This window comes from Plutella xylostella, chromosome 19 (genome assembly GCF_932276165.1).
Source record: "Plutella xylostella chromosome 19, ilPluXylo3.1, whole genome shotgun sequence".
Lineage (NCBI taxonomy): Eukaryota > Metazoa > Arthropoda > Insecta > Lepidoptera > Plutellidae > Plutella > Plutella xylostella.
In genome coordinates, this window is record NC_063999.1 from 4042226 (window position 1) to 4062845 (window position 20620).

General features: G+C 35.8%; 4 protein-coding genes across 4 annotated transcripts; 2 read left to right on the forward strand and 2 right to left on the reverse strand.

The window, feature by feature from the left end:
- The first annotated feature begins 139 nt into the window (after nucleotides 1–139).
- On the forward strand, nucleotides 140–6961 carry LOC105380205. Its single transcript, XM_048627866.1, has 8 exons — nucleotides 140–1131; nucleotides 1336–1457; nucleotides 1906–2007; nucleotides 2545–2673; nucleotides 2970–3153; nucleotides 3604–3828; nucleotides 4626–4836; nucleotides 4948–6961. Exons 1-8 carry the CDS (start codon nucleotides 325–327, stop codon nucleotides 5610–5612), a joined length of 2445 nt encoding a protein of 814 aa, XP_048483823.1. The 5' UTR covers nucleotides 140–324; the 3' UTR covers nucleotides 5613–6961.
- A 586-nt stretch (nucleotides 6962–7547) lies between these two features.
- LOC105380204 (tRNA selenocysteine 1-associated protein 1) lies at nucleotides 7548–10465 on the reverse strand. Its single transcript, XM_011549708.3, has 6 exons — nucleotides 10327–10465; nucleotides 10109–10240; nucleotides 9729–9957; nucleotides 9334–9554; nucleotides 8736–8895; nucleotides 7548–8015 (listed from the first exon to the last, which is right to left on the reverse strand). Exons 1-6 carry the CDS (start codon nucleotides 10357–10359, stop codon nucleotides 7894–7896), a joined length of 897 nt encoding a protein of 298 aa, XP_011548010.1. The 5' UTR covers nucleotides 10360–10465; the 3' UTR covers nucleotides 7548–7893.
- Nucleotides 10466–11065: 600 nt separating this feature from the next.
- Nucleotides 11066–12893, forward strand: LOC105380202 (lipoma-preferred partner). Its single transcript, XM_038105802.2, has 2 exons — nucleotides 11066–11199; nucleotides 11415–12893. The coding sequence occupies exon 2, from the start codon at nucleotides 11488–11490 to the stop codon at nucleotides 12448–12450; it is 963 nt and encodes a 320-aa protein (XP_037961730.2). The 5' UTR covers nucleotides 11066–11199; nucleotides 11415–11487; the 3' UTR covers nucleotides 12451–12893.
- Nucleotides 12894–14587: 1694 nt separating this feature from the next.
- Nucleotides 14588–20126, reverse strand: LOC105380201. The gene is made up of 7 exons (XM_011549706.3): nucleotides 19858–20126; nucleotides 19422–19605; nucleotides 18594–18781; nucleotides 18296–18499; nucleotides 17619–17909; nucleotides 17143–17332; nucleotides 14588–17063 (listed from the first exon to the last, which is right to left on the reverse strand). Exons 1-7 carry the CDS (start codon nucleotides 19991–19993, stop codon nucleotides 14954–14956), a joined length of 3303 nt encoding a protein of 1100 aa, XP_011548008.3. The 5' UTR covers nucleotides 19994–20126; the 3' UTR covers nucleotides 14588–14953.
- Nucleotides 20127–20620: the final 494 nt, after the last annotated feature.

Sequence of the window (20620 nt, forward strand, 5' to 3'; positions counted from 1 at the left end):
ATGAAGTATCGGATTAAGAATCGAGTCACTGAATGAACGAAATCATGTATCACAGAATAATCATATTCCATATTCCCATTCACATCACTAATGTCCATCCATAGATAGACCATAGACAAGGATTTCTTAAAAAGTTAAAAGTCAAAATAAACCTGACTGAAGCTGAGTTTGTGCCTCACGCGTGGCCTTTTAATTAAAATTCTTTAAAATTAATACTTTAATGGAATATAAACTGTGCAGTAACGGAAGCCGATGAAAATATCTATTATAAAAACTTTGATGTGAAATCGAGTGCTGTAAGTTCGTACCGATTTCGATTTCAAAATGAGAAGGGCTAGAATAAAACCAGCTGTGACCCTTCCAACGAGAAGAAAAAACAATGATAGCAACGAATCAGCCAAGAATAAACCCTCGACACCTAAACAGGTAGCAGAGAAGCAGGAACCTACAAAAACTGAACAAAATGATGTAGTTTCTGAACAAAATGTATCTGATGACCCTGCTTATCAAACAACACCTAAAGAAAGCCCCAAAAGGGCAGTTATTGAGCCAGTGCCCTGTGAAACTCCTCAACAAAGCCGCAGGTCGTCTGTACAGTCCCCACTGCAGTCAGATGTGGCCCCAGAGACTCCACAGTCCTACAAAAGACCTGAGACACCCATAGTGGCTTCCCCAATACAGAACAAGCAGTCTTCAGACGTGAGGCCAATAGCAATTGTATCAAACTTAACCAATGCACAAATTGCAACTAGAATACCCATCATAATCAATGTAGCTAAGGATGCATCCAAAATCATTGCTACAACCAAGACTACATTTGTTGAAGAACAAAGGCCTCAAAATGAAAAAACAAACGAAAGCACAGATATCATTGACTGTATATCAAAGATACCAGATTATAATCCTCCAAGTGTGCCAGAGAGTGTTACAGAGGATACAGTTCTGGATGGCATTGTGCCATTGCAGTCCAAGAGTAGTGTACCAAAACCCTTGGACTTTCTGAAGAATGAAATCATATCTGAGAATGCAGAGGTGTTATTTGACCCTATTGTCCCCCTTCCATCACCGAGTAAAGTCAGACCAAAACTTCGGCCCGCTCCCAGACTGGCTTTCAGAAGAAACAGTATACAGGTTAGTATATTACTGCAACTTACAATATTTTTTTCATAATATTTCAGTGTGACTTTACACCTACATGTAAGCCATTGCCTTAAGTTTTAATCTAGTAAATAGTGTGAGTTTTCCTCATTATTCTAAAATAGAAAACTCACTTTAAAAATAATAATAAATATATTTTTTACAAAATATCTACAACCACTTCCTTTTTACATTCAGGGTAGTGCCAGTGAATCGGAAGATGAAAGTCGGAGAGCGTTATTGAACAGTGGCTCCACCACTCCCGGCCCGCCGAGGCAGAGGCATGACTCTCACACCACACAATTCACAGTACCTAACAGGTAAGAAGAAACATGGCTCCCCTTGTTAGCTGTTGTTGTAAAGGTAAACATGGATGGATGGAAAAACTCATAATATACCCATGGCTAACAGTTACAGAATCTGTGGCTCTATATGCAATTTTACTCTTTATGAGATATACTACAAAGTTAAGTTATGTAAGTTTCTTTTATGTGTGTGTGTACAAATAAAGAATATTCTATCTATCTATCTACAAAATTTGGAATCATTGCAAACTTATTATTGCATAGGTAGGTATATAACAAATGCTCTTGGCTGTAATTCCTGAAAAGGGTAGTCAGAGGTGAGTCACAAGATACATAAGAAAAAGTAGTCTATGCATTGCACATGGACATGCACTTTTGTCATTTTTATTCTTTATCAAAAATCTTCCAATGAATCTAAAGTATGAATTGTATGTATAATTTTATATTTCATCCCCATTTTCAGGGAGGTGAGTCGAGTGCGGAATGACTCTGTCTGCTCGACCGTCAGTCAAGTCACGACGCACACGCAGCCACCATCAGCGTCAACGAAAGACAAACATTCCAAGTAAGTGACTTCCATGATCAATTAAAATTTAACTAAATACAAGCATGGATGCAATGGAAAAACACTTAGTCATATTATCAGTACAACCAATGGCCACTTGAATGTAATAAGCTGCCTTTTCAAAACGGCGTCTTATCTTAATAATTATTCTTATCTAATGTCTACATTTTTCCTTGTCGTTTTTGTCTAGAAAACCCGGTGGTACAGAGAACCTTTACAAGAGTGCCCCACATCGTCCTGACCTCAGCCACTGCCCTGGCTTTAGGGAGGTCGCTCTATATGATGAAAAACTAAGTTTTGGATCGTTGCGGCACGAGCCACAACTCCACATTTTTGTAATAAACGTGCTGATTGCACGACAGCTCTCGTGCGTTCGTTTTTCGTCAGCATACCTACCTCGTTTTTTTAAACGTGCCGCGCCGATTGCACGACAGCTTTCGTTCTTTTGTTTTGCCTCAATATAATTATTGAGAGTAGGTAACCCTCCTGTCCAGTATTTTCTTTGATCATTATTATAATAATTGTTCCGTTCGTCAGGTCGCGTCGCAACGAGATGTCGCGGCGCATGCTGGCGCTGCGGCGCAAGCAGCGGCGCGAGGCCGTGCCGCGGGAGTCGCTCACCATGTACGACCTCATCTTCTACAACCCCACCACCAACCCCATCGTGTGAGTATACCTACAATATTAACTACTAATAATATTAGAAACGCAAAAGATGTTATAGTGTGGCCAATAGTGCTGTGAATTCCCTGAGGCATGCCCACAATAGTATGGATGGATGAGTGAACGTTTCTTAGTTTAGTTACTCTTTCACGTCAAAACTACTGATCAGATTTTGATAGTTTTGTAGAATGCTGTATATATATGAAACATGTATAAGCTAAAAACTTTTTAAGGTAACGCGAAGCCCGCTGATAAAAGCTAGTAAAAATACCTACTAAACATAATGCTACCCTCAACAGGCCGGACCCAGACGAGCCCACAACCACAACCGTCAAAGAGAAGACAAAGGAGGAGCCCCCAGCTAAACAAGCCAAGATGGAGGAGGAACAAGACGACCCGCCCTCGGCGGAGGAGACCGCCGCGCCCGTGCCGCAGCTGAAGCTCGGGCCTAACGGGGAGATTGTGCTGGATGAGCAGAGCTTGGTGAGTAGACCGTGAATATACACGGTGTTGGAAAAATGGTATAAGTACTAAGCCGAAAAGGGATGACTCAGAGGGTATTTGTGAACAACTTTTGTTCTACAGTTTTGAAAATTCTCGGAAAAAAACGTATACCTACCCTTTTAGCAACACCTTACGGATTCAATATGAAAATGGTGCCCGTCTTCTTCTTAGTTTGTTGGTAAGAAACACTATTCCAGTCGCTCGGTTGTTTTTTATAAGCGATGATACTATCGAGTGGTTGAGTAAGCGCGAGACGTCAACTCGCCGCGATTCTCTCGCCTATGGAGACGACCTTTTAGTTATTATATTAGTCGCTGAGTGCCCAGTGTGCACCGGTCGTATTCCTATAAAGACAGATGATACGTTACCCTCTTTGCATGCGCCCCATCGGCCAGAACAACCAACTAACTCAAACTTTCCCCACACCAGGTGATCCAACAAACAGAGAGCACCCGCAAGCTCAGCCAGTCCATAGTCCACGAGGGCGCGTTCGCCAACGGCGGCCGCGGCAGGTACAGCCGCTCGCGCCGCGCCGCCGACTGGACGCACACGGAGACTGTGCGGTTCTACCGCGCGCTGGCGGCCGTCGGGACCGACTTCACTATGATGAAGAACATGTTCCCGGATCGGACGCGGCGAGATCTTAAAGTCAAGGTAGAGTTAGCTGCTAATGTTAAACAGATCCTAAGTTTGGTCCTTCGATCCTTCCTTAGACGCGACTCTCAAGCGTGGGTATATATAATAGGCGACCACGGGTTGCATTCCAAAGCTAGCGCTGTGAGGACAGATTTAACAATCATGAAATACCTGTTCCCGGATAGAATACGGCGAGATCTGAAGGTCAAGATACAGTATAAGAAGCTTATGAGGATGAGGATACTATTCTACACATGCCACTATATGTTGAGTGGAGGGGGTAGAGTGATAGTTGTCCCTGGCTACATATAATATGCGAATATAAGAATGAAGGGTGTCATAAGCTTCAATGCGCCCCGCAAGCTCAGCCAGTCCATAGTCCACGAGGGCGCGTTCGCCAACGGCGGCCGCGGCAGGTACAGCCGCTCGCGCCGCGCCGCCGACTGGACGCACACGGTGACTGTGCGGTTCTACCGCGCGCTGGCGGCCGTCGGGACTGACTTCACTATGATGAAGAACATGTTCCCGGATCGGACGCGGCGCGATCTTAAAGTCAAGGTGAGTGCTATGTGTGGTGGCTGTGTGTATGCGGGACGTAGGGGAGAGTGACCTGAGCTTCAAATTCTTCTACTTCAGCTATAATTCTACTTTTAGCAAGTCACCCCATGTAGCCTACAACTATACAGGTGGAATTTTATCTGTGAGCCAGATCTGGTGTCTATTGATCCCCAGTGTCAATCATAGTGTGGTACATTATTTATTTATTTATTATTTATTTATAGTTTATTAAAACAACCGTATTATCTATTTTCCAGTTCAAAAAGGAGGAGAAACTGAACGGTGCGCAAGTGGACAAAGCCCTCCAATCGCAGATCGAGTGGGACGCCATCCGATTGGAGACTGAGTTCGCCGAAGAGCGCCGATTGGCTGCAGAGAAAGCGGAGAAGGAAAAACTTATGTATCTCGAACAGAAGAAATTAGAAAAGGCGAGATTGCGAGCTGCTAAAGTGGAAGGAGTGAAGCATAGTGAGTATTGCATTTATTATTATAAATGGGTATATTTATTTCTTCACATCATTGCATCTTAAGACTACTAGGCAGTAATCGTTTCTCACCATATGAATATTGAACCTACAGGCCGCGGATCGAAAGCTGTAGAGTCGACGTATGCCAAGCGCGCAGAAGTGCAACGCGAAGCGAACACCGCAGACGAAATCATCCGGCGAGCGCTCATGGGCAAGCCAAGGAGTCCGAGAAAGAAACCCCAACCCCCGCCGCCCACCCACATGCCTATACCGGCCTCGCCGCGCCCGCCACAAGGCACTAACTTCGCCACATTGACAAAGCTAAAAGACACCATCCCCATAAACAGAACTCCCACGCAACCGGACGTTGTGTCAATCTCGAAAGTGACACCTGGCAGACCAATGACACCTGCCAGATCGATGACACCTGTCAAAACACCGAGCGCCCTCGCCCAGAATGTTCCACAGAATATCGAACAGGGTTCCCTAGTTGTTTTAACAGTGAACGACCCGAAAGATCCTAGTAAGAAGATGCTCCAAACTTACGTGTCTAATGGTGCCGGCCACTTGACGCCAGTCGCGTTGCCCGGAACGTTGTTAAACTCTGTAGTGAATTATATGAAGAAGGGCACTCCTAAAAGCGCTTCGTCTAATTCCCCACAATTTACTTCTCCTGGTAGTGTGACCAGTCAAGAGAGTAGATCTAGTGTTATACAAATGAATCCAAGTCCATCTAAACGGAAGCGGTTCGATTCGTTTACTATCACGCAGTTGTGATATAGACTTCTAATTGGTGTTGTGTATGTAATTTGCTTGTGCTTTAATTTTATGTTTGTGGAAAAGCGTTGTTTAGATGGATTAGTAATTTATTTTCGATTGTTTAAGTTATGAGATTACCCGATGCCTTGGCCGAGTATCCGCCATTTTGCTACCAAGCAGCTGTCTTTTGCATACTTGGGTATAGACATTGGACTCAGTTTTAAAATATTTATTCGACTGGTTATCAAATATTGTTGCTAGGTTTATATAGTTAGGTATTAATTACTTGTGTGTTTTTTTTACTCTTTTTTTTATTGAGGCGGTTCTCACGCTGCCAGGCATTACTGTATAGAATATAGATAGATGGATAGAATATTCTTTATTTGTACACAAACACATAAAAGAAACTTACAAAACTTAAATACTAACAAATATGTACAAAAATGGCGGTCTTATCGCTTAAAGCGATTTTTTCAGGACAAACTTAGGGTGGAAGGATATTTTGATTAAATTAAATTGTATAGTGCATTACTGCACTGTATGTTGCGTGAATGCGCGTTTTTATTTGAAATGCGTTCATGATACATACAGTTCTCGCAACAGGCAGTGTGAGAACCGCCTTAGTTAAGGACTATTCTACAAACCGTTGTAAAGCCAAATAGTTTAGATATAACATAAAAAAGTTATAGCTAAGAATTGTTAGTAAAAGCTATTAAATAATGAGAATTGAATACACAGATTGTTTACTTAGGTAGTTAGATGTACGATCTTCCATTAAATTTAGATATATTGTTATGAGATCTGAATGTGACTTAGATGCGGCAATGATACTACTAAGTAATTATGTTATTTGAAAAATCATCAACATTCATCAGACAGTCAAACATCGTCCGCTGATCACTAGGGGGCGACTCTCCCGCGCCATACAAATTCGCGTTTACCCGCCAGAGCGCCAGTACTCAATCGGAGTATAAACTCGCACTCTGAAATTGAAATCGTTTATTTGACGTAGAGTTTTACAATTACTTGACAATCGTTAATAGGCACTCCGCATGCAGGTTCCTAGGTGGCGTGCATCGGTTTAGACCATAGAAATAATAAACTAATGGTTTAGACCGACTTCACGGTACTGAAACATCAAAATATCCAAACCGCGATATTCACGATACTTTTTTCTGTTTATTGTTTTATGCTTGAGTGATTCTGTGGGTTTTTTGTAAAGAACGGATAATTTGTTATTGTTATTTGGTTTTTATGTAACTACTTGCTGTAGGTATTGTATTGATAGGAATTGTTCAAGAAATGTAATCAATCATGTAATTATGTGCTTTAAGAATTCATAATGCAATAAAGTTTTTTATTCAAGACTCCTAATTTTCTCTATTTAATTCATTCAAATTCAACTTATTTATGTACATACGTACTTAAATGAGTTTCTTTTCTCTATCTGTCTGTCTGTAACTCCATCCTACCTATCCTATCCTAAAGGCAACAGAAGATAGATGAACATTAGCTATGTCATCTGCCAACATAAACGACCTACCCTCGACCTCGTTCATTGACACGCGATTACTATTTAGCAACTAGAAAGACTAGCCTAGCGTAGCCTGGCCTGCCTAGCTCTACGCAGTTTCCAAAAAAATCTAATCGACGCATTTGCCCAGCCGGATAGCGGTTCCTGCCAGGTTAGTTGCCCCCCTTATTTTCCTAGCATAAATTAATTTTAAAAAATACTGAATAAAACAAATAATAGTATTATTATTTAAGATATTTATTTACAGCCTTTACAGGTCACGATAAATTATAATTAAAAAATTTACAGTAACTATAGACTCGTATGTTCTTAATACCTAAACAAACACGAGTGTGAGGCTACAAAAGAACAGCTTTATAATAAACAGTTATGCATTTTTCAGTTACAACGTTACCGATATGGGTGTATCAAATTCAAGATGTCATACATTTTTTTTATTTTGTTTCAAATTATTCGTAATAGCTACGGCCAAAAACCTTTAAACTTACGGTACGGCATCGGAGTAGAGAGAAAACTATAAATCATTTCAAATTAAAAATGATGCATAGGATTTAATCGAACTTACAAACAGACTCTCTGCATTTCACCAAAAATATTAAATACCATCTGCTTTAAAAAATTACCCCTCTTTAACATAAGGTCTAAGTAGAAATATGAAAATCTTGAATCTAATAAGATAAGACAGGTATTATAATTGCAAAGGTCTTAAACTAACTTAATTTACACTTAACTATGTGAACCAACTGATGGGTTCAAATTTTCCCTCTAATGTGCCTCGATGACGTCGTGCGGGAACCACTGGGACTCCTCGAGGGCGTCCCACAGGCACAGCTGCGGCTCCAGGAATTCCTTGTTCAGCTGATCCACGTCTACAGGCCTCTTGTGCTCTGTTGAGTTAATACAATAATGAGTTAGTACAATAAGATAGAATAGATGTAGATTGTATATCATGTCATTTTAAAGTAGGTAAGTATACGTAGTTTTTTTATTATAGAAAGTGTTGCCAAATCTGCTGTGGTGTGATTGCAATTTAACGTGCTCGTGCTATACTATTATTTTTTTACTATTAACTAGATTTACTAAAGTTTATGTAGAAAGTCAGATGTATACCTTAATTATATTAATATACCTAGGAAACCAATAAATAACATTACTGTAATAAAAGATTAGTAGGAAATTCAAAAAACAGGAAGATTTAAACTACAAAAATCTATTTAAACTTTATACATATATGTTATTATGTCTCTTATTAGGTACATACGTATACGAGATGTGCATAGTGTTTTTAACTATACTAAGGAAAAAGTATGTTGTAAGTTGGAATCACTGAGATAACATGCTGTAACAAAATATTATGTAAGTTTACCCAAATTATATCCCAATGAAAAGTATTACCAGAGTGCAGATTCAGGGCCCCTATTTACAAAGTCGTTAAAAAAGGTTAGCTACAGGTCATGCAAAGTGCTTAGCAGTTCCATTCTGGAGACACTAAATTCATGACTGTCATAAATTTTACCTGACTTCTGGACCTTTCATCAAATCTTCCTTATCTATTGAGAAGACAGTACAAAATAAGAATTTAGTGTTTTCGGAACGCAGTTACATACCGACAAGGACCAACTCGTCGCTCTGAGTTTTGACCGCCGCGGCGGGCGCGGGCTCGGCCGCCGGCGCCGCCGCCGCCGACTGATCACCCTGCCCATAGTAGCCAGACCACGCTGAGTAATTCTGCCAATAGGCTGATGGATCATAATATTGGTTGTACTCCTATAACGATAACTAAAAGTCAATATCTTTCATTGCTCCACCCACTCTCGGCTAGCAAGCTACACACACCTGTTTTGTAGCTACTGCTATAACTGCACAGCATAATGATGTCACTCCATGTTGGTTTTTGTAAATGATTTTGAATTACTTAGGTGTCTTTCTAAAGACATTACTCGAAAACTGCTAATTAAATATGTTAGTGTTATTGTGAACTATGATTTTGATTGAATAATGAAGGCAAAGCCACTGAATGATATAGCCAATTTAGGAGCAAATGAACTAACTTTCAAGCTTAATCCTAAACGTAATACAACATTGACAGTAGCATTAGCATAACTATGAAAATTTTAAGCATTCACATTGCTGATTTTTTTATTTCAAACAGCAATTTAAATCCTTGAAACAGTATCATATATAATGTGGTAAATAAAAACATACCGTGCCCGCAGCATATGAAGGATTGTTTGCAGAGCCTCCTGCCCCATTCGGCTGATTAGTTGGGAGACCTTTAGGTTTTGGAACAGCTGTGCAAATCTTCAACGGTTTTGTTCCCAACCCCGTGTAGCCATTCATGGCATATAGAGCATTCCGCTGCTCCTCCTCATTGCCAAATCTGACAAATCCATAGCCCTTTGTGTAGCCCGCATTGTCAAGGATAACTGAAATGATATTATAATTATGTTATTAATAATTATTATATTGTAATTCATGAATTAATGTCCACACTGACTGCACAGCTTCTTTGTAAGTAGGTACCCTAATCATTTAAAATATTTTTTACACATTTTAAGCAATATAAATTTCAGTTTTTGCAATAAGTAAAATACACACACCTTTAGCAGTTTTGATAGATGAGTACTTGGAAGCAAATACTCGGTACAGAGAATAGTCATCTACATCGGGGCTAAGATCACCGACCCACACTGAGAACTCTCTCTCGGTCTGCATATTGGTCCGAGCCTCCCGAGATGCTGTGTTCAAGCGGAATCGCACCACGGGAAATGTACCAGGTATCGGCTTCCCATTCAACTTGTGCATTGTGTCCACTGACTCTTCATCTGTCTGTAATTTCAGACATTTAAGTGAGTTTAACAAGAAAAAAATGTAAGTACTTATGCGATAACTTACACTTTATCGGTATAAAAACGATTGCGACTATACCGTCAAATCTAACATGTAAGGATACAAGGTATCTTTTAAAATAGGTACTAACCTGAAAATGAATGAAAGCATAACCAGCAGGTTCACCAGTGAATTTGTTTCTCATCACCTTCACAGCTAATGGACGCTGCCCCATTCGATGGAATGCAGCCATTATAAAACTTTCAGTCATGTTGGGCTCCAACTGCAAATAGATAGATCGTGATGAAAGTAATTTTCATCGGTTAAGATTTCCATCAAAATATTCTTGTCTTGTCTGGTATTACTTACACTGCCCATCCACAGTTGACACTGCATGGCCATTCCTATTTATTTTGTCCTATTAATTAATCAAATACTGTGAGACTCGGCAATTTAGAAAGATTTTGTAAATAAAATCGTGATAAAATCCATTCGAACTAAACAAAACACACGCACACACCATAGAGAAAAAAGTACACACTTCAACTTGTTGACACTAGCATACGCTCTATAAAATAAAAAGTACTCTGTGAAGTTAAGTTTGAAACGAGTTTCTTGTTTTAGTATCAAAAGAATCGATATATTATTGGAATCGATTATGTTAAAAAAAGTAATCATATTACTGAATGAACGAATATAAGAATGTTCATTTCATAAAGGTCAGTCCATTAAACATAATGAAAATAGCCATGCCACATTGTAGCTGTTATAAAATTAATACCTTGCTCAGAATTAAATTAAATTAATACCACATACCTACCTAAATATAACAACAAAAATAGTTTTTTATTTTTGTTGGTGGCAGCACTATGCATTCTTGGAAGATTTTTAAAAAAATTAAAAGTTTCCATTTCATTCTTTCTAAAATGTAATGAGATGAGTCAACTTAAAGTTATTTACTTTATTTTTTGTCACGTCAGAGGAAACTTTTAATAAACTTTGTACGCCATTTACAGTGATTGCATTGAATAAAGTTTATATTTATTCCAAATAAGAAATCCAACGTGAGAAACCTGTAAAATGTCTTTAAAGAACAACAAAAATGACTCATTAGAAAAAGGATTTAGTAATCTGAACCTGGAAGAAGACTTGAATATAGAATCATTCGCCAGGACACCAAAAATCCCACCAGCGGTACCTCCAAAGAAAAAGGCACAACCCCAAGTACCACACAGTTCTATTGTAAGTAATTTGAGAGGTCCATCTTATTCAACAAGGATTTCACCAGCCAGCTGTAGCAATAGTCCAGCATATAGCAATGCATTACCAAGTTATGCCTGGCCGATTGAAAAAAAATATGCCAATGTCAGCATTAATGCGCCATCAATACAAACATCTCGACCATTACCACCGCATCCACAAAATACTCACAGTACCAACCATATACCTACTTACAGTAATGTAGCATCATTCAACAACAAAAATGATGACGAATTGCCGCCGCCACCACCTCCTCCGCCGTTAAATGCTATGCCAAACCAATATAATGCTAAAGAAGCACAAGATGATTATTTGCCACCACCATCGCCCGTTAGTTCAAACTACAGTGAATTAGCCCGTGCCACAGCGAATTTGAGCTATAACCAAGAAAGAACCAATTACCCACCCATATATCAGAATGAATACCCAGTCTACGGTTCTTCTCAGGGTTCGACATATGAATCATTGTACGAGCCAATAAATCCACGTCCGCAGAGTGCAATCTCAGCCCAGACCGTGGATTCGCACCAAATTCACAACAATAAGACTCTGCCCAAGGAGGAAGAAGTGGACGCTCTGACCAATCTCCTAGTAAAGTCGATTTCAGACAGCCAAGATTTAGGTGTATTTGGAATGTGTATAAGATGTAATGAAAGAGTAAAAGCAGAGAAAGAAGGATGTACTGCAATGGGAAATTTATACCACGTGACTTGTTTTTGTTGCTATCACTGCAATTCAAATTTACAAGGGAAACCATTTTATGCTGTTGAGGGCCAACCATACTGCGAAACCGATTACTATGAGACACTTGAGAAGTGCTCTGTGTGTGAAATGCCGATATTAGATAGAATATTAAGAGCTACTGGGAAGCCGTACCACCCTGCCTGCTTTACTTGTGTGATGTGTGGAAAAAGTCTTGATGGTATACCATTTACTGTTGATGCCATGAATCAAAACCATTGTATTGAAGATTTTCATAAAAAGTTTGCACCCCGTTGCTGTGTTTGTGAACTACCAATAATGCCTGAGGATGGAGAAGAGGAAACTGTACGCGTTGTAGCCTTGGACAGAAGTTTCCATGTTCGCTGTTATCGATGTGAGGACTGCGGCCTTCGCTTATCTTCAGAAGCAGAAGGGCGGGGCTGTTATCCACTAGATGACCATATTCTTTGCAAAAACTGCAATGCACACCGAGTTCGTCTATTGACTAATGTAATGACAACTGATTTGTAAAAACGTATTCATTATGAATTTTGTTTATCCATTCGAATGAGAGTGCAAGAGTACAAAGTCTTCTTGCTTGTACTCTTCGGATATGGCTATTAAAGAAACACTAAAACTGTACCAGATTATTATGAAGTGGAAATACTAATTGTAATGAATAATATGTATAAATCTACAGTGTCATTCAATACTAATATAAATTAGGTCTCATTTCTTATCTTGAATAACCATAACTATTTATACAGTTAAATACCTACCTATATTTTTTTATCATGTAATGCATTTTTAGGTATTATTAGTAAGTGAACGAATATTATCTGATGACGATGATTATAATTAGCAAAGTCAAAGACGAGTTAAATTAAAATTTTACGGAAGATTTATCTTATTATAAAATCTATTAACTTTTAATACCATAATTATAAAGTATGTGTAGGTGTACTCAAGTGCCAATTTAATTAAAAAACTAGACTAAAGTTTTATGAAACTACAAAACACGAACTGCTGAAAGCAAACAAACTTTATGTGCCTTAACGGTCTTAGAATTAAGAAAAAAATATATACTTTTGTAGATAAGATTGCTTATATTATACAGGGTTATAGGTAAGTAGACCTGATCCTTTTAGGAGGTGAAAGAAGAAGGCATTTCCAGTCGATTATACCCTATAATGCATTATCCGAAACTTAACCATTTCTAACATATTTAATATTTAAAGATTTTTTGAATTTTTGCCGAAATTTCATGTTTAAAACCGAAAATAAAAAAAAACTAGCCATATTTCAATACTTTTTTTGTTTTTTTTTAATTAGTAACATTTTAATAAACTTATTAAAATAATCAAATGTGCATTATTCGACTTAAATTAGACACAATACCTCAAAATAGATAAACATTTTTTTAAAATATTTAATACTAAAAACAAATAAGTTAAATTAAAAAAGAATTTCATATTACAATTTTTTGTGCACTTTAGCTTAAAAACATTGTCAACTTATAAGCTTTCAAATGAGATATTTCAATATCAAATCGATTTAGGTATCACCAAGATATCGCCAAAACAATCAGAGAAGGCGGACAAAATTCAACAGAAAAACTAACAACATTAGCGCAATTTAAAGGTAAAAAGTGTGATGGTTTTCAGTCCTGTTCACTTTAGTATGGACCCCCTGTTGAGTTTTCTCCGCCTTCTCTGATTGTTTTGGCCATATCTTGGTGATACCTAAATCGATTTGATATTGAAATGTCTCATTTGAAAGCTTATAAGTTGACAATGTTTTTAAGCTAAAGTGCACAAAAAATTGTAATATGAAATTCTTTTTTAATTTAACTTATTTGTTTTTAGGTTTTAAATATTTAAAAAAAAATGATTATCTATTTTGAGGTATTGTGTCTAATTTAAGTCGAATAATGCATATTTGATTATTTTAATTAGTTTATTAAGATGTTACTAATGCTGAACAAACAAAAAAAGTATTGAAATATGGCTAGTTTTTTTATTATCGGTTTTAAACATGAAATTTTGGCAAATACTCAAAAAATATTAAATATCTTAGAAATGGTTAAGTTTCGTATAATGCATTATAGGGTATAATCGACTGGAAATGCCTTCCTCTATCACCTCCTGAAAGGATCAGGTCTACTTGCAAATAACCCTGTATGTATAATAATATTATGTTGTAGTAATAGTGTAACGTACAACAATAAAAATGCGCCATTTAGTTTACCTATATTGTGATATTTATTTTATGCATAATAAAATTGTATGATTCATTGAAGTTTGTAATAAATTATAATGCTTTACTTACATTTTTTTTGCTATATATGCAGGTACTTACTTTGTATATTGCCTACTGATAATAATTTTCAAAATTTATAAAATTACCTTGTTAGTGCAGGCAGAATTTAAAAAACTTTTAAATTTTAAATACAGTTCAAGAGAAGAAGATGGGCGCTTATAATGTGGTTGACAGTTAATAAATTTCATACAAAATATTATAAAAAGTACCAACTGTCAAGTACATTCTAAACTCTTAAGATGTGCACTGGCACATAATGGCAATTATGACTGCATAATTATGACTCATTTTGGGCCTAGGTACCACGCACTGGCATTAGCTCTTATTTTAATAGAAATAAAACACACTGTTACAATATAATAGCATTTTATTTTATGATAAAGTATGTTCTTAAATAGGCCTAGTATAAGCAGCTATTTGTAGTCTGCGGTGACTACATACTATTCACTGGAATATCTGTTTTCCGTGGAATAGCACACAACACAACCCAAAACCTGCTACACAATTGGGTCGGTGCTAGTGAAACCTAATATAGGTAAGCAAATGCATGCACAGTTTTACATACAAAACAGATTTTTATAGTCATAGTCAATAAGTATAAAGTTAATACATTTGATGACCTTTTTAATTAAATTTAATTACTATAATTAATCTTATCTAACATTAATAATATTCCTATTGAGATCCTTTAATTAAACCATAGGAACTATTATTTCTAGACCTTATGTCTTAATTTGGTGTTAAATTTCGGCGGGCTTAGCACTTGTTTCATGAACAGAGTTCTTTTTTCTTTAATGTTCTTTGAAAGTATATCAGAGTTTGATTGTTCCGCATTTTCAAGATCATCGTTTAAATGGAAACACTTTTCACTTAACTCAGGTTTGCTAGGGCATTTTTCAAGCATATTTTTAACATTTATAACATTTGAATCCATCTGTGGTGCATTTTCTGAATACTGGTATAAAATTTCTTCATCAGAATTTCTACTTATTCGTGGTTCAAATTTTTCCCTCAAAATAGAAAATTTGCGTCTTGGTTTACTTCGTGGGCCCTTTTTTATATTAGAATTTTTCGAATTAATAGGTTGATTAAAAGTTCGTGTGTCTTTTAATATTAGAGATTGAAGGGAGGAATTTATTTGACTTGATGACAAATCTTCAGCTGAGCTGGTTGGTACTGAATATTCAGAAACTAATTTCCATAATAAATCTATGTTTTTATTAGATAGATCTTCAGCACTATTATTTACTTTTTTAATTGAGGAAGACTGCAAATTTGTTGATTTTTGTCTACTTTTAACATTTTTATTAAAAGTAATAACTCTTTCAGGAATACCAATATCCATATCACTGCTGGTCCTTACTAAATTAATTTCTTTTTTATGTACAGTTATTTTAGGTCTATTAGTTACATCTAAATTATTGCCTTTGACAGGCAATGTTTCCATGATATTATTAGAATTAAATTTAAATGGCTCCTTCCATAAAGCTCTTTTTAAATTTGATTCCATTTTCTCCTTACCACTAAATTGAGGTGATTCCCATAAATCTCGCCGATGATAAACATTTCTCGGTGAATTCGTAACAGTAGCTTTTCTTATCTCATCTATTGTAGCAACTAATGAGCTTTCAGAATTCAGTCTTTTTTTGTTGGGCGAATCAATGTCACCTAAATCATCTAATTCTTCCAATATTGGTTCTAAGTGATTGGCATCTTTTACATCAGCTACACATGGTTTAGCTAAAAACGTTTCATCCGTTTGGCAAACGACAGTATTAACGTAATCTGGATGAGCATTTCGATCAAATTTTACAAGTACGTTTGAGTATGTATGCATTTTCTTTGGAAATGGTGGAGCACTCATTATAGAGTTCCTCAATTCTTGTGATATACAACTACTTATTTCTGAGCTTCCCGAAGTTAATGTGTCCCGTCGTCGATCTCTGACTACACTTCCATCATGAACCCAATTTTCTATGTCAGAATACCCATTCCAAGATCGCAGTCCCCAAGCTTCTCTGGCAATATTAACAGCACAAATATTTTCATAATCGTGAACAGACATCATTTCTGTTGGCGTATCGACATCACGTTGTTTTGAATGAAGCAAGTCTGTAGAGTCTTTAATTTTCTCCTTCTTTGTGTACATTTCCTTCAGTATGTCCAAAGCAATGCGTTGAATATTTTCAATGTCTGCATCTTGATTACCAACTTTAATATTTTTAAGTGCACTCAAGCAAAGTTTTTGTACTATATTTTCATTGAAAGTATTGATGTCAGAACTGTTTATATCACTAAAGCTTAAATCTAGATCCATGTCTATTGAATCAGATGATGTTTTTTTATTCAAACTATCTGTATCTTGACTGGTTTCAGAAGAATGGTAAGTCTTATGACTCTTATTAAATTCCTCAATGTTTGAATTGCATGTTTCAATATCTAAATTGTTTAAATCATTTCTTAATTCATCCGACGAGCATATCCCTCTTCGTTTATGCAAATTTATGTTGCTCGCCGTTATTTCATCTATAGAACTCTCTATATTCTCTAGAGAAGCTATTTTTGATGCTAGAACACTAGGACAAATACTTTTCTTTTTAGTTGGAAATTTACTTACTCCATAAGATGTTGAATTATCTTTGGAAGATATGACGGTGTTCGGTGTATTTTCTACTGTGTAAAATTCTATGCTTGACGCTTCCAGGCTGTTATTTGTGATTGGAGCTGAACTAAACATCGGTGTACCAGATCGAGCAATTTGATCCAACAAGAAGTTTTTATCAGCCATCAGGTTACACTGTTGAGCTTGTTCGACATTATCATTCCTAAAACAAAAATAAAAAGTTAAAAAATAATGTCATAATTTATATGCGTTATTATGTAAAATAATGTAGACGATTTTACCTTTGATTTTTTTGCAAGTCACTATCTTTTTGCGACTTAAAAGATCTAACATGTGTTAGACCTGTAATGTTTTTATTATTTTTGGGATGAGTACTTTTATTGTTTAACTCAATGTCACCTTCAACGTTTTTCCACATTATTGGTCCCTTTTCATGAAACCATCTATAGTAAAGTATCATTCCACACATACCTGAAAGTAAATATGAATTTGAATGCTAGTTACACCACTAACTCCACACTCACTGCTCTCTAATAAAATATATTTCAATGCTTAGATGACTGATACTCAGGATATTTTCCCACTCTTCAGCTAAATGTTAACAGTTATATACCAAGGTACTCATATTTTTATTAGATAATATACTTATTACATCTAGATTAATTATTTTGGCAAGCAGCATTGGCTGTCTAACATTCTGCCATCTATGTGTTCTATGTAGTTTAAAGTAAACAAACCTACTAGATTTTATTCTTACCTATTATAGTGCCTATAACGATGAAAATAGTAGCTAAAATAGACCAAGTGGTTTTTTGTTGGTCTTTATCCGCTATCAAAACATATAAAAATAAACTGCCAAAATTTTGAGTCACCATTAATGTGTAAAACATCAATAGCCGGTAGCGCGTGTGACCTTCTCTTAAATTAATGTAACAGAAGCAGTAAACAAATCCCATGACAACATTATAAAATGTTTCTTCTAATCTATTTGGGCAAAAAGTTGTCTTTTGTGTTACTATCCAAAATGTCATTGCAGCCCAATGTAAACCTGAAAAACACAAAGCCAAGGTGTTAATTGTATGCATGCATTATTACAAATGCCAAAAAAATAACTTGTAATAAAAAACAATCTCGCAACTCAGTAAAGGTAAAGAGTAAAAGGTTCAGAAATACACGTAGGTATACTTAATACCAAGTTGGTATTAATAATATACTCAGTACCTAGGTATTTAACGTGTCTATTTTTTACCATTTGAAAACTTTTATTTTTTATTTTTAATAAATAAATAGATTGACTTTGGAATTGTAGACAAGGATGGTACGGCCGTCTTGATCAACAGGCGGGGAAACTGCCGGTGTCGTGCCGCCAGATAGTCAGCAACACTTGATAAGCGAGTAAACTATAACATACTTGAAATTAATAAGTATTCTTACCAAGAGGGACTAGGGTCCATACCCCGAAAATTATGGTGAACAATACTATTCCAGAAATTCTGGCAATCAACATTCCAAAATGCCAAACCACTTTAAGGCATACTGAATTCCATTGGAAATTTTCATTATCAAATGATGTTATACTGTAAATGTATGTCGCACATGCCCAGACAACTGATGCTATTGACGCCGTTAAAGCAAATGCTGTAAAATAACAATGTTTATTATTTTTTTATGTTTGATTAATATACTCTGAAATTGTTTTAAAATATTTAGAATTCGTCAGTAAGTTACAAACCTTTAGTGTGATAATTTTCGTCTAAAATAATTATGGCGTATGATTGTAAAATTATTTGCGGAACTGTACCGGTAAATGTGTACAAAAAATGTAGCAAACTCAAATCATTTCTTTGTGACAATATTTTTTGATTTCTTATAGGTTCCATATTTTGACAAGTTAATGCTTCCTGAAGAAAAACTGTATAACTGAAAATAAAAAAAAGTGCTGGATTAGTTCTATAAAATACGAATTAGTGACATAAAATCACAATTATATAAAAATATACTTAATACATACCTATATATTAAATTTATACGAGAATCAAAATAGGTTAGACTTTATAAATGCTGTCTTAATAAACCTCACCTAAATTTTGTTTACATTATAATTACTTTAGGACGAGGTTTTTTTAGTTTTAATTTTTTGTTTAATTTAAATAAATAATGAATTCAATAGAAAACAAACATTGTGAACAAAAAATATCGTGAACAATTTTTTTTTACGAAAAATCAAAACTTGTAGAATAGGTACTAGATAGTTGTTCAGTATGATCACTTGCGTCACTTCTGATTTACCTACAAAATATTTTTTGTTAATATATAAAATGCGTGAAAAATACATACATTTGTATTTAAAAATGTCGACAAAATTTAAGTAAGTAGGTACCTATATTTTACGTTAATAAATAAATATATGTAGGCTTGTTACAGTCATTTAATAGTGGGTCGGCAACACGATTTAAGACTAAACTAGGTAGGTAGATTTGATGCATGGGCGCAATAATTTTATTTTTTTCAAAATCCATCGGCTGACGGGTTGGGTCTAATTATTTATGTAAGTACTTACCGTTCCAACAGACCCACAAGGCAGCAGTGAGTAATCCAATGTCTTGATTTGAATTTTTTGTCCAATACAATCCAACGGAGTGAAAAAATGTTAATTAAAATAATCGGTGTAACAATAAATAAAAATGTAGTAATAGCCCAATAAATGTAACCATTTTTACAATACTCTGCAAAAACGGTCAAATCTGAAAAAAATAGTATAAAAATGCGTGAATTAAAAATAAACTTAACTTATCTAAACAAAAAAGTTTCAATTTAATGTACCTAAATAATATAAGTATTTGTACATTCTACTTAGATTTAAAAATATTGTTAAATACTCAATTATTCTAAATAACAAGGCAACGTACAGACAAATTTATAGTCGGTTCGAATGAAACCCAAGCCAATTTGTTGGTTTTGTTTTATAGAAAAAAAGCGAAACAAGTTTCACACACCTGTAGTTAAATCGGCAAGTATCGTTACAAGTGATATAAATACACAAAACACGTTAAATATACAAAAACTTTCATCGTGACTCGGTAAAGCTCTAGATTCGGTAAATGAACTTCCAAATCTACAAGCTTCTGCCATATTTAGTTAACTTTTAAGACAATAATCACATTCTGAAAACAATTCAACCGTTGTTGTTTGCAGTTTGCACTCACTCATTCCCAAAAACTTTTGCTGCTGCTTGAGTTGAGGCATGGGGTGAAGTGAGAAGATGGGGGAGGGGGAATGGCGATAAAGTTGTTTGTTTGGTTTGGAAGTTGAATGTTGGGGATACCAGTGACAAGGAATAAAATATGCTTAAATTTAATATTAACATATTTTTATTAAACTCACGTAATGTACTATTTTAATAATGGTTAATAACGGTAGAGACTTCTGAGTGATTTAATATTGATAAAATATTGAATCGTATGTTGTTACTTGATCTGAAATGATCAATACAACATAGTATTAAAATTAGTAACACACCACGGACCAGAATCCGGTACGAAACTAGATGCACCACTTTGAACTCGACACTATTCGGTTATTTTGCAATGTATTTATTTACGATGATGGTGTATTTCATTTTACCATGGTCCTAATAGTGAATAAATTTTGTATAATTTCGGTAATTTGTCTTTATTTAATAAATGGCAACATCTAAGTGCAACATGACCTAAAAAATGAATGAATGTATACGCATTCCTTCATTCTTTCGTTCATTCA

Bases quoted from the DNA above. Each gene is read 5' to 3' on its own strand.
- LOC105380205 (XM_048627866.1), top strand. From the start codon at position 325: ATGAGAAGGGCTAGAATAAAACCAGCTGTGACCCTTCCAACGAGAAGA. The intron at 1,132-1,335 runs GTTAGTATATTA...TTTTACATTCAG, and splicing joins TCAGAAGAAACAGTATACAG to GGTAGTGCCAGTGAATCGGA. The intron at 3,829-4,625 runs GTAGAGTTAGCT...TCTATTTTCCAG, and splicing joins GGCGAGATCTTAAAGTCAAG to TTCAAAAAGGAGGAGAAACT.
- LOC105380204 (XM_011549708.3), bottom strand. From the start codon at position 10,359: ATGGCCATGCAGTGTCAACTGTGGATGGGCAGT. The intron at 10,241-10,326 runs GTAAGTAATACC...ATCTATTTGCAG, and splicing joins GTCAACTGTGGATGGGCAGT to TTGGAGCCCAACATGACTGA. The intron at 8,016-8,735 runs GTATGTAACTGC...TTAACTCAACAG, and splicing joins CGACGAGTTGGTCCTTGTCG to AGCACAAGAGGCCTGTAGAC.
- LOC105380202 (XM_038105802.2), top strand. From the start codon at position 11,488: ATGCCAAACCAATATAATGCTAAAGAAGCACAAGATGATTATTTGCCA.
- LOC105380201 (XM_011549706.3), bottom strand. From the start codon at position 19,993: ATGGCAGAAGCTTGTAGATTTGGAAGTTCATTTACCGAATCTAGAGCT. The intron at 19,606-19,857 runs GTGTGTGAAACT...TATTTTTTTCAG, and splicing joins ACTTGCCGATTTAACTACAG to ATTTGACCGTTTTTGCAGAG. The intron at 17,910-18,295 runs GTAAGAATACTT...TGTGTTTTTCAG, and splicing joins ATGGACCCTAGTCCCTCTTG to GTTTACATTGGGCTGCAATG.